Source organism: Centruroides sculpturatus, unplaced genomic scaffold (assembly GCF_000671375.1).
Source record: "Centruroides sculpturatus isolate CEXI.00-Female unplaced genomic scaffold, Cexi_2.0 scaffold1175, whole genome shotgun sequence".
NCBI lineage: Eukaryota > Metazoa > Arthropoda > Arachnida > Scorpiones > Buthidae > Centruroides > Centruroides sculpturatus.
Genome location: NW_019385559.1, coordinates 212,457 through 227,060, shown reverse-complemented (window position 1 = coordinate 227,060; position 14,604 = coordinate 212,457). Strand labels below are relative to the sequence as shown.

General features: G+C 34.9%; 1 protein-coding gene across 1 annotated transcript in view; it reads right to left on the bottom strand.

Moving 5' to 3' along the window:
- The window catches only part of LOC111640133 (uncharacterized protein DDB_G0283697-like), a 71,514-nt gene that overhangs the window by 31,243 nt on the left and 25,667 nt on the right, over positions 1-14,604 (bottom strand). The window contains exon 3 of the mRNA XM_023386131.1: positions 2,040-4,457. Coding sequence (XP_023241899.1) covers positions 2,040-4,457 — 2,418 coding nt within the window. The remainder of the gene's footprint in view (positions 1-2,039; positions 4,458-14,604) is intronic.

Here is a 14,604-nt window from a genome sequence, read left to right as displayed (position 1 = left end):
AAAAAAAACCTTTTAAGCTAGACCGCATATGCAAGGAAAAATAAGTTGATCATAAAATTAAGGTTGATAATGTGTTATCTGTTTCCAAATGTTATAATACAGTATTTTGTAGTGTTCACATTAAGCTTGACCACATAGTAATTCAATTCGAATTTAAGATTATTATTTGTTTTGTCGGGATAAAAATCGTCTGGCACACTCGTTTTCCCGCGCTTTTAGTCGTTCGACAGACGATGTTGGTCGCCATAGGAATGCTACTCAGACATCTGAAGACTCGACCGCTCATTAGTTAAGCGATATACGCTGAGAAATAAATGTTTGTTTAGTTAATAAAAAATGAATAAGTTTTTAAAAATTTTGTTGTCTGTTGTATTCAGAATCGCAAAAACTTCATTGCAGAAAATGTCCCCCTTGAGAATAAAATCGACCTGTCCGAGCGATTTGCTTGGACGAACGCGATATCTCTGCCGTTTCGTTTTCGTTGGGACACCCTGTATAAACTTCTATATCCCCAGACAGCATAAATAGTACAAACTAATGGAATTTTAAATTATCCAAGTTCAAATTAACAAAGATTTCCTGTAGCTATAAGCCATCAGAGTTTGATTTTGATTGTCTAAAGTTAGGTCTACACAGCAACATTCAGAGTTGACATTAGTGAGGTTGCAGCCGAAGTTTTCATCTCTAAAATGTGAATGTCAAACATTGAGCGTCACTATCTTGTAAGCGGCACTCGACGTTCAGGTTTTAGAGATGAAAACTTCAGCCACAACCTCTCTATTATGTCTACAGTAATGTCTCTGCTGTCTGTACATTGCAACTAACTAAAGAAACTTAAAAGACTACCGATAATAAAATATAACAGACAATTATTGAAAGAACTGCATTTGTAGTTTCTCTTAGAGATAAAGGAATTAAGCTAAATTACATATATAATCCATTCCAAGATTAACAGAATAAACATGATATTAATACAAAAAAATCTAAAGCATAATCATATTTATGTAAATATAGAAAAGATTTTTTGGTTTTATTTACTTATTTTTACTAAAACTTTTAAAGTTTCTAACAACTAAAAGAATTAACAATTATTTAATTCTTTAATTATAAAATTTAAAGTTAAGAATGAATTAAATAAAGTTAACATTATGGTTATTATTATTAAAACAGTATTAATATAATTTTTAAACAAAAGATAAAAGTTTATGCTGATGCAAAATCACATCAATGTAGACATTTTGATAACAAGCATATTTTAAAAAAATCCTTTCATAGATTATTAATAATAACATAAAAATATCATCATCCAAACTAACTAAAAGCATTCTCTTAAATCATATTTTATATTAGACTAAAATTATACTCAATTTTATGTTTAAAGTGCCCTTTTACTCTCAAATTTTAAACTAATAAATAATTTTATAATATGTATACAAGGTGTCAACTTATACTTAGCCCAACTATGATGATGATAAAACATTAGTGATGTAAATTTTATAGGGAATATTTAGAAGAGAAAGTATATGAAACCAATTCCAGAGTTACATACAAATTGAAGGAAAGCATTCTCAGAAGCAGTGACGCTATCAACATCAGTATTTTATAAGGTTAGTTTGAACATTTGATTAAATTGCCTCAATGTCCTTTTTTCCTTATTAATATGTAAATTTTTTTGACTATAAATTCGACTTTCATCTATTATCAGGACTTATTATACTGGTTTTACAGATAATATTACAAAGATTAACAGAAAACAATTTTTATTTTATTTCGTATACCTGCAGGTATACGAAAAAATTTACATATTAGTTTGAACATGATTACTTGTATACAAAGGTGGACAGATGTACAAAGACACCACTTTCATCGTCGTCTTTAAGTTTTTGTACATTTAAATAATGTTTTTACAAGTGACCTTTGCTTAAATTCTCATTTCCAATGAGTGGGCCAATTTTATGTGGGACACCATGTATATATATTATAAAATTGTTATACAGATCTGTATATATACTTAGAAGAGAAGTAAATTAATATCTTACCTGATCAATAATTTTTTGTAAGGATACACCTGCTTGTCTTTTTAAATTAAATGAACTTGTTTTATAAAAAGTCCCTAGTCCCCTTGTTTTATTTTCTGGAATTGAAACTAACCCTTTATATCCAAGACTATTAAGGTCAGATTCAAGGATGTCATAGTATTTTTTTGGAATTTCTTGCAAACAAATGAAATCTGAATTTGTTCTTTTAAGTTCTGTAAGTAATTTTTCATTTTGAGGAAAAGATTCATTTGGTATGGCACTCAAGTTATATGAAATAAGGCTAAATGTTTTATCTTGAAGACAGGTTTTTGAATCTTCACTCAGACTAGAATTATAAACATATTTGCGATTGGGCAAATCAAAACTACTATCACTGGATTGCATCAAATTGTTGGGAGCACCATTAGGTTTTATTAAACATTCAGTATTTGATGGTGCTTGAGAAAATGATTCTACTGCTACATTTTCAGTTTCTGAGGCACTATTATCACTTGTTTTTGACATATCAAGTATATCATCACTTTCATTATTATTTCTAGATTTTTCTGTAGAAATATTTGCACCATTAACAGGTAACATTTCTGTTAAACTAAGATTTGTGGCATTTTTTTCTGGAAAAGAAATTTTACTTGGCTGCACAATACTGCAAGATGAACTATATTCTTTCTGATTTGATGTAGCATTGTTTTCAGTGTCTTTTAAATTGATTTCCAAAGGTTTAGATGGCCCTTCAACTTCTTTTGAAGAATCTTGGGTATCAGATTTCTCTAAAAGCAATGTATCTGATTTTGTAGTACATTCTGCTACAACAGAGAGTTTGTCTTGTAATTTCTCATTTTCAGGCTGTATCTTTTTAGTGTCATCAACATTAGTACTGACTAAATTTGTGCATTCTGTAGAAATTTTTGAATTTGACTGCGAATTATTTTCATATTCTTTGCTAGCTTGAGTAATATTATTATGAGAATTACCTGTATCATATATTACTGATTTAGTTTCTTTTTCACTTGTTAATTTGGTTGTACAATAATCTCTCTCTTTTGAATCAATAGGTTTTTCTTTAATTACATCATTTTCAGAATTCTTACTTTCTTTGTAGGAATTTTTAGTATCTATTGAAAGATTTTCTGAACTTTTTTCTCCAATAGTTTGATTATCATTATCTACTTCCATTAAGTCATTAGTTTGTGAATCATCTTTACAAATCTTTTCTGATAAATCAATGGATGAATTTCCTTTTGATGCAGAAGAATTGGAAATTTCACTTTTCATACTTTCTGTAGTATTAATTTTATTGGACAGTTCATCAGAACTTGTTTTATCAACTGATATTAAATTGTTTACTTGAGTTTTGCATGTTTCTGATAAAATTTCTTTAGGCTTTTCTTCCAACTCCATATCACTCTGTTGTGATTTTGCACTTTCTTGAAGAGATTCTGATTTTTCAAGTTTTTCCTGATTTTCATCTTTTTCATTTTCTAAATTTGAATCATCTGTTTTAATACGTTTCTTAGCTTCTTTCTTAACATCCAATTTACGCTTTTTTTTATCTTCTGTACTTACTGTATCTTCTGCATTGTCACTAGTTTTATTTTCCTTCTTCATATCTACATCTTCAAGTGGCACATTTGCAGTTTCAGAAGATATTTTTTTATGTCGAGTTTGTCTAGTTGATGAAGATAAATGTATTTTATCAGTTTCTGTAGATTCTTTTGGGGTCTTTCCACTTCTTGTTGATCTCACTGGCAATAAATCTGACTGAATTTTTCTTTTAGTTCCCCTTGTTTTCCGTGTAGACTCTGAATCATTTTCTGATCTACTTCTTCTTGTAATTACCTCATCAATTGTATCAGATTCTTCCATAGTTTTTTCATCACTTTCTTCTTCCTCTTCTTCATCATCATCATCGTCATCATCAAAATTATCTTCAGCTGAAGTAAATCTTGATTTTCCTTTAACTGCTTTAGGAGGTCGACCTCTTCCTCTACCTCTGACTTTAGGTGGCGACTTAGTAGTAGTTCTGCTCCTAGTTCTGCTTTTGTTTGATTCTTCAGAATCAGATTCTTCTAAATCATCTTCTACATGATATTCTTCTTCTTCATTTTTCTCTGTAGTTGAAGTCATATCTTCTTCTCCTTCACTCTCCTGATAATTAACACGCCCTGTACTTCTTCGTGTTGTTTTTACACGTGATGCAGGAGATTCAAGAGTTGCCTCTCGAGTTTGCCTTGTGCGAGTACTTTCAGATGGAGAGGAACTTCTATTTCTATTACTAACATTTCTACTTCTTGTAACTCTTGACTCTGCTAGAGATGCTGCTGTCTGAGCTGTAGTTGAACTGCGTCGAGTGCGGCTAGTAATTGATCCTGAGGAATCATGACGTGAACTAGATCTTGTAGACCGACGTGATGTGTTTTCCTGTGGAAAAAACAACCATTCAAATCAAATCCTTGGTACCAGATTAAATTTTTTATTAACAAATATATCAACTAAAATGTTCAAAATTCAACATGACTACCTAAAGGAATCAAATGGTTTTTAATGTTGAATGTTTCTGTCATCAATAAACTGTCTACTGTATACAAAAGTTAGGAAATAGCAATTTCCATTATATTAACTGTAAATAAAAAATAATACAATTGTGTTTTTTGTATTTATAATAATGTGAAAGTAATGCTATAATTATAAAATATACTCCTAAAAAAGAATATTTGTCTTGGAAGATTGTTCTATTCATGGAGAGCTAATAAAGTAGGTTTATAGTTAGTCAAACTGGAGTAAAATTATTAAAGAAAATAAAATTTAAAAGTGTATATTGACAAAAGCAGAAACAAAAAATAATTTGTCTCCTATAAAATAGATTCCTGAACTGTCCATAAAACCATTTCAAATCAAATTATGAAAATATAATAGTACTTGCCAAATAACTATTTGCCACAAATCAGATCATAAAAGTTTACTTGAGAAATATGGTCTTTTTCTCTTAAAAAGTTTTTTAAAAAAATAATAAAACAAAAACTTATTTTATTTCCAAACATATATTTGGAAAATAGTTTTGAATATTAGAAGTTTGTTAATCTAACATCTATGAGAATAGAGAGATGTTAATTACACTACTCTTGCTAATCTGGCCATTCCTTGAACAGAGGATCGCCAGAATGTGTATAAGGTCTAAAGATTATCTCAAAGCAATGAATGATATGACCTTTCACTCTATGGTACTGATTCTTTTTGGTGCAATGCTGTCTGTTATTGTGAAATTATGTACAATTATACAGTACAGTAGATCCCCCTATAAAACCGTTTCCTATAGTTATGATTCCTATAAAAATTGTGGCAGTATCCGTAAACAACGGTAAAAATAACTCCTATAATACGTAAAACGTCATCGGGCAGCCGAACTACTTTCCCGCCGTCCGTAGCGCCATGCTACGGTTTTCAAACAGCCGTAGTCTGTAAACTATGATTCCTACAAAATTGATTCATAAAGAACGGAACGTATCTACCGTCTTATAGGGGGATCTACTGTAATTGTAAGTTTAATTCTTTATTAAATTTAATATTACAAGTTTATTGTGTGTATTTAAAAAAACATGCATCATATTATAATGGAGGTATATCGGATAATTAAAGACCACATTGGGTAAGAGTGCACTGTACTGAAATTACTGGATTACTGGGTTTTTTTCACAAAACTTAAGAAGTTATATGCAATCTAAGCATCGTAGACATTACTATAAATTTTGTACCAATATGCAGTGTCATAACTAAGCAGATGCAATAGGTGCAAGGCACATGGCATGGGACAACAGGGGCCTCAAAACTGACAAAGAAAATATCAAATATTCTATAATATTTTTATTTACAAATACATGTGAATGATCTTGCACATTTCTTACATACAGAAGAATTATTTGTAAACAATTGTTATGAACATATTTGTATTGTTATTATTATTTCATCCTCCCAAAAAATTAAGAGGCCCAAAAATAAAACCTTGCACAAGACAGATGTATAACTAGTTACAACATTGCCTTCATGCACTGCTGTATGCTTCCAAATTGTTTACACATGCTCTTTAATCAGTCTGAAGATGACAAGTGCATTACTGTTCTATATTAAGATTAATTGAAAAACTTGTGAAAATGTTAATAAACATATTGCACAAAATCAACATTTCCATATGTATATACAAAAACAAAACACATGTCCATTCATACTGAGTAAAGTGATGGAGTTGAGTCCTGTCTCGTAGTGACAGGTTATAACCATCTCTTTGTCTCTCCCCTCCCATTTTCGGTTCCCAAGCTATAGGGTGTTTCAGTTTTTTTTTTGGTTAGGCCTTGTATATTCTATCATCATCCAGTAATAAACAGCTTTTACTGTCAAAGATCTTAACTGTCAAAAAATTGTCAGAATGTTAAAGATTTTGACTGACAAAAAATGAAATAGGTGATACTGATGAGGATTATTGACTCAATTAATAATTAGATATTAAGTAATTTGGTATTAAAGGTAGACAATAGGTGCCTTCTCTTATTGAAATTAATAAGTATAACCATCCACCAGTTACTCACAGATATATCAAGAATTAAAATATGTCTGGAAGCAAAGAATTGCTTGAACATCTGGGTGACATAACTGGTAACAAAACTGTATGGTAAGCCAAACTTGCAGGTTCAAATTTCACTCCTGGCCAATTCTTTTCTTCCAGACTATTTATAATTATTAATTTCAATAAGAGGTGGTGCTTAACGTCTACCCTTATACCATATTATTGAGTCAAAATGCATTGAGAAGTAAATTAGTTTTTATTTGGTTATTCTTTTATGTCTTTTTAAAACAGTTTTATCTCAGATAAACAATCAGTAAAATTTTGTAAAACATATTTTGAGTTTAATAACTGTCTACATTTTAGATATTCACATTCTTAGTATATTTAACATTCATTATGTAGTAATATAATATTCAACTGCAATAAAAATCTTATTGACAAAATATGTATTTCTATGACAACCATGTTCAAACTGAAACTTTCTTTAGAACAATCCATTAAATTTTAATAAATAATAATTAAATTTATAATGAACTATTTTTTCAATTCACTTACATTCAATAAATTACTTCTGATGCTATGATTGAGCCTAAAATTGATTCATTTCATTTCTTCATCTCATTATTCAATGTAAAAACTTATTAAAAAATTGTTTATTCCATTTTTTTGCTCAACAATTTTTTGAATTCCGACTTCAAAGAAATCTACCTCCTGTGAAAAAGCCCAGTCCATGACTGCAGTTTTCACTTCTTCGTCGTCGTTGAACTGTTAACCACCAAAAAACTCTTAAGTATTGAAACAAGTGAAAATCACTGGGTGCAAGGTCTGGACTGTAAGGATGATCCAGTTGTTCCCATCCAAAAGAACTGATCAGACCTTGTGTTTGTGCAGAAACATGTGGCGTTGCATTGTCATGGAGCGATATCATACCGGAAGACAGTAGACCACACCACTTGTTTTGTATGGCACACTGTAATTTTCTCAAGATCACACACACAATATGCATCAGAATTGATCGTTGTGCCTCTTGGCATAAACTCCACTAACAAAATCCCTTTCCTGTCCCAAAAGACAGTTGTCAAGACTTTTTGTACTGAAATGGACTGTTTGGCTTTCACTTTGGTTGGCAAAGATGTATGTTGCCATTCCATTGACTGTTGCTTGGACTCTGGAGTCATGTGAGACACCCAAGTCTCATCTCCTGTAATGATGTGATCCAACAATTCATTGCCTTCCCGATCGTATTGAGTCAAAAACGATAAAGCACTGCCCAATCTTTTTGTTTTGTGATCGTCAGAAAGCAGTCTTGGAACACATCAAGAACACAATTTTCAATAATTCAGTTTCTCCGAAACAATGGTATACAAAACTGTCCAGACGCAAGCAAGCTAGTCCAGAAAACCCGAAAACAACAACACAAAATACGAGAAGGGAAAGATATTGAACAGATGAGAGTGGCGATGCTCAATGTTGGTACGATGTATGCAAGACGCGAGTTTGTTGCAGCGGCCCTGCGGAGGCAATGCATAGACATCTGCGCACTACAGGAAACCAGATGGAGTGTGGAAAAGGCATGCAACATGGAGCAAAAACGAAAGGAACATGGCTACAAGCTGATCTACTTTGGCAGCCCTCACACCCACAGTGGCATAGGCATCGCCATCTCAGAACGAATTCATAATGCAGTTCAATCGATCCATCGATACTATGACCGTCTCATAAAAATTGTCATCATGACACCGCACCGGACTATCCATTCTTTTACTGCTTATGCACCACAAACTGGGCGACCGGAGTCCAAGAAGGATGCATTCTGGCAGCTGCTTGACGATCAGATGCGCAACGTGCCAGCTACAGATTACATCATTGTTGGTGGTGACTTCAATGACCATGTGAGGAGACTGCTGATGGAAGCCGATGTCATGGTGGCTGGGGCTTTGGTCGACGCAATGACGATGGTGAACACATGCTTGGCCTTGCTGATTCCCATGATCTTGTCTTCACCAACATCTGGTTCAAGAAACGACTGTCACAACGGCTCACTTTCTACAGTGGAGACACAATGTCACAGATCGACAATGTCTTAGTCCGACAATGCGACCTACACTCTGTCATTGACGCAAAAGTCGTGCCATATGAGACGGTAGCTGCACAACATCGACCTGTCGTCGCAACGCTTCGCATCAACCTGCAAGATCGAACCGGCCCACCATGCATCAAGTGGTGGAAACTGGGTGGCAGAAAGGCAGAGACCATCACAGGTATTCATCTCCCAACTATGACAACTGTTGAGGAGACACGGCGAAAGGCAAGACGGTCTATCCAAGAGGCTTCCCATTTGACACTCTGCCGTACTATCCCAGGCCGGTGCTTTGTAAAGCATGAAAATTGGTTCTGGACAGATGATGTCAAATCAAAATCCATAGAAAGAAAAAGCTCTACCATGCCTTCCTCAACAAGAAGACTCCACAGAACTGGTAGATATACCGAGACGCCAGCCACGATGCTAAGAAAGCTGTTGCTGCAGCCCGAGTAGCGCACTACAAGAAAATCTATGAGCAGCTTGATGGGAAAGACGGTGAGTGTCTCCTCTGCTGCCTTGCCAAAAGCTATCACCGGTGAATACAAGACATTGAGAAATTTCACTGCATCAACGACAAATGTGGCAAGCTGACTATCGACAGACAAGCCGTGGCGATGGTGGAGTTACTTCAAAAAGATTTCCACTGAGGAGTTCCCACATCCACCTATCACGGAACTGCCTGCCATGGCTGGACCTGTGCATCCAATTACCGAAGAAGAGATCGAAAGTGCATTAATAAAGATGAAGCCTGGCAGGGCATTGGACCAGACAACATTGCTGCAGATCTTTGGAGGGCAAAAGGTTGGAGGCCATCGACTTGGCTTTCCACTTTCTTCAACCTGATCATCAAGGAGAAGAGGATGCCGACTGGCAACAGAGTATTACAGTGCCTGTCTGGAAACAGAAGGGTAGTCCAGCTGAGTGCTCAAACTACCACCCGATCCGACTTCTTTCGCATACTATGAAGTTGTTTGAGCATGTCTTAGACCGCCAAATCCGCAACCTCATCGAACTCACTGTAAACCAGGCTGGCTTCGTCAAAGGATGCTGTCCTCGTTGAGAGGCATTATGAGAAGAGGATCCCGCAGCACATTGCCTTTCTTGATCTTGAGAAGGCATTCGACCGTGTGCCACAAGCTTATCTGGGCCGCTCTTCGTCAGCATCACATTCCTGAGGAACTTATCAGTTGGGTACAATTGCTCTACTGAAATCCAACGAGCCATGTCTGTGGCATTGCTGAGACCTCAAAACCATTCCGCGTCTCCGTCGGTGTTCACCAGGGCTCCACTCTCTCCCCACTTCTCTTTATCATTGTCACGGATGCCATCACACGCGACATCCAGCAAAATGTACCATATATGTTACTGTATGCTGACAATATGCTCCTCGCCTCTACTGACAAGATCGACCTGCAGCAGCTCGTCCAGATGTGGTGTAGTCACCTTGCACAACATAGCCTCCAACTGAACCTGAAGAAGACTGAGTACTTAACGACAGACCCAACTGAGGAAGGCACAATCATTGTCGATGGCGTCAGCCTTCCTCGAGCTGAGCAGTTTAAATATCTTGGGTCTGTGATCTCTGCCGATGGAGACTTGTACCATGAGGCAGTTGCACGCGTCAATGCCACCTGGCTGAAGTGGCGCTCAATAACAAGTGTGCTGTGCGACCGACGCATCAAGGACCAACTTAAGTCAAAGATTTATCGAATCATCGTCCGGCCTGTCGCACTGTATGGGGCCGGGTGCAGGCCAACTACGAAGGTTGTCGACCACAGACTTGCTACTATGGAGACTAGGATATTGCACTGGATGAGTGGCCTCACCAGACTTAATCGAGTACCCAATGTAGACATCAGAGCCCAGTATGGCATTGTTGAGATCAACAAGAAAGCACACGAGTGGCGCCTGCACCTTTATGGCCATGGGCTCCGTGCTGACGCCGACTCCATCGTTCACATGGGCCTAAATTTGGAGGTACCTGGGTCCCACCCAAGGGGCCGCCCAAGGCAGCTTTGGCTGGACAAACTACATCATGACCTGCAAGCCGTAGGCCTACACCCAGACCAGGCCCACGATCGGACCAAATAGAGATTCAAAATAAAATCCAGATATGCTGACTCCGCTGTTCAATGGGACTAAGGCCAAAGAAGAAGAAGAAGAAGAATGGTATACAAAACTGATCTTGAAACCTGTGGAAATTCAATTGATAACATTAAAATTGTGAATCGTTGGTCCTCTCAAATATTGTTATCCACATCACAAACCAAATCTTCAGAAATCAGAGGTTGGCCAGGGCATGGCTCATCATGCACATAACCCACCCGTCCTTGAACATTCTCACCCACTTTCAAACTTTACTGTCACTCATAGCATTATCACTGTAAAACTTCACAAATCTGACAGTGAATTTCTGCTGCTGCCAAGTTTCTTGCACTCAAGAATCAAATAACAGATCATATCTCACAGTCAGTGGATCAACTTTCTTAAGCATTATAAACTTTTACAGCTCAGCACACAGACAGATGATACGGCTGCAAATGGTGTCTAAACAAGCACAAAGCATACTAGGAGCAGACACACATACGCACTGCCATAATCGTGTGTCATTCTCACTCTCATTCACAAACAGACCTTATTTTAAAAATAGCCCTTGTAACATAAATCTCGAAATCAAATGATATAATTACACTGCTGGCCAAGTAAAATGCAACACCTGCAATATCTAGAGGCCTACATGGTGTTGCATTTTACTTGGCCAGCAGTATATTTTTCATTTCTTAAGTAATTTAATACATTCTGCAATCTCCAAAATAATAATAATAATGCTGTGTAAAATATGTATTAAAAATTACCTTTGAATTACATAGAAATTTTTCACTAATAGAAAAATTTATTAAAGTTTTTTGAAAACTGCTTACAACAAAAAAAAAAAAATGAACAAACAAAAAAATGCCTTTGAATTGCATTGAAAATTTACAGAAAAAAATGAACTTAGATTTAAAGTTCTAACTTAGAAGGTAATTTCAGTTATTTAAATAAAACATAATACAAAATATTATTGTAAATTTTTATAACAACATTTTAAAAAGCAAAGATGGTCGATAATCCGATCACTATCTGGTTCTTATTTTAGTAATGAAAAGTTCTGCTACCAAGAATGCCTTTTCTGATTCAATTGATGTGGGTGGAATCGTCTTTAATGCCTTTAAGAGAAGACAGATGTTATGTTTTTTCACCTGTAGCTTCGTTTTCAAGATGCTTTGCTGTACTTCTTTTGCTGTCTAGTAGTCTTGATTTGTCTACCTTGGCTGCTTTAATAGTGGCATCAGCGGCAGGGCAAGACCTAAATTCAATGTGGGCAACGTACATTTCGCGAGGCCTTCTGGTGGCACAAGAAGACTGATTTTATAAAATAAAAAGCAGTTGAAACTGTCAAATTTTTATTCCTAAAAATGCAACTATATTCTTTAACTAACATTAAAAAAATTAAAGAAACAGAAATTTCCTGCTTTTAGCCTTACTAAACTTCTTAATAATTGTATCGTAATTCAGCTTATATGCTATATATGCTTCAATAGATAAAACTGTGAAAGCTGAAAGTCTTTCCTGGCCCATTGTATTTCTTAATTTAATTAAATAATTTTTATTAGTTTTAATTTTGAAAAGCTCCTTTCTGCATAGGCAATACTTACCGGTATTGTTAACAAAATTCGAACAGTAATGTAAATACTTGGGTAAATTTCTTTCAAGTTATTTTCTGTTATGTATTCTATTATGTTTCACATCTTTAATGAAGTTGGGTAAATTTGGGATCATTGTTTGTAATTCTTCATATAATTTGTAAGGTTGTAAGTCACTGCTCTCACTCACTCGCAGGACTGAGTGTAAATCTTGACAGTTTTTTAATATTTGCTCTTTTGGAATATTTTTTAACTTGCTTAGATCTTAGAGAAAACCTAAATTTTCAAAATGTTGATTTAAAGACATAAATACGGAATCCATATTGCCTATTATAGAATCAATCATGATGTTAAAAAATCTGTTTCATACCTGCTTTAGGGAGACTGTATAGGTTGATGCTGCCTTCATCATTGAACATCCTTTTCTTTTCGGCAACCCTTTCGTTTTTAAAGTCTTTTGGCAGTGCATTACTGCTATTCTCAATAAATTGATGGGCATCAGACAAGCATTTTTTGAATCCAGTTTGTCAATATTCTTTGATCCAGTCTTAAAATATATGCAAATGTTCAAGAGCATTGCTTAAATGGGCTTGTAAAGATTGCCATAATTTCCTTATGATATTAACACGCGATATCTCATACCATACATGTAATGATATGATAAATTCTAAACTGAGTATTTCGTTTAAAACAGAATCACAATCACTGAGTGTGTCTGATTATTCCATTTGATTTTTTAAGCTTTCGATGCATTCACCATTGAATTGCAATAATACGGCCTTCACTGCCTCGATTCTGCTTTCTCACCTTGTGTCTGATAAAGGCTTCAAAGTAAGCTTTAATTTGCCTTTGATTAATTCCCAGCATTTGATGGAACTTGAAAATAGCAAATAAATTTTCTGAATAAAACCAAAAAATGTTTTTGCTGCCACAGAAGAATTAGCTGCATCTACCAACAGCAGATTCTAGCTATGACAACCGCAAAGTGTAAAAAATTCCCTGGGATTAATATTTAATATTCGAGTTTTAACTCCACTATTTACGGGATACTTTACTGTGATACTTTGATTGGCTTTTTAAATGTTGAGAATCATGAAAGTAACATAAACAAACACAATGGGAAATCCCCAGCTCTGGTTGGCAAGGATTCCCCACGATAGCAACCCAACGCCAGCAAATGTTGCTAGACAAATCAAAACAAATTTGGTATGTCAATATATTTATCGTTTTATGACGAGTAAAATTTTTTCGTTGAGTTTACAGCTTTTATGTAATGCATAAACCTTCAAAGCACGAGGCCCCTCAGACAGCAAGGCCGTAGGCGGTGGCCCACATCGCCCACACCTTACGTAAACCACTTCTGAGTGGCATCAAGTGTATAGCCCAATAATTCGGCAGTTTGTTTGGCTTTAATAATCAGATTTATGAAGAAAAACTTCATAAACCTGCATACTTGCATACTTTGTACTTGTTTGTATCTTTGTCCAATTTAATTAGCTTATTATTTAAAGTTATCTATGTATTTATGTTACTTGATTTATAAAATTGTAATATTATATTTAAGGAATTGACACAATCTAATTATTGTACTTCATTTTTCAATTATTGTTGTTATGAATTTTCTGATGGTTTAGGTGTTTTATATGTTGATTTAGTGAACGTCTCTTCAATCCGAAAAAAATCTTTCCAGTAGACTACTACCTTCAATCCCTACCTCACAGCCAATTCAGGTTATAAACTCCTTTTATTGTTTTTTACAGATGCATTTTGAGCTAGATTAATTTACTAGCTCCTCCTCAGTGCTTAAGAGTTCTGTGAGTTTCATATAATCTAATTTTCATACTTATATGGTACTTTTAGTCCTGTTTACAATATTTTCACCATCTTATAAAATTACTCAAAGGGTATCGTGTATTGTAAAATGGCACTGGTTGCTACTGATTTATTTCTAACTAGCTTACCCGTCGCGCGTTGCTGTGATCTCAGAAGAAACGAAATTCAAGCAAACTCGTTATAATAAAATTCAATTTACATTTTATCATTTTTATTGAAACTTATTATTATTATTATTATTCATTTTCATTGGGAAAACATTTCAAAGTGTCGTTTCACTTCTATTTATTTATTGGAGTGCTTGTGGATACACGATATTTTTTGTTTTTCCGTCTGGTGCGTACACGAATAAATCAGAAGGTTTTCCGACGCGTGAGCTGGCCACATACAGTTGTCCATGCGAGAAGCACG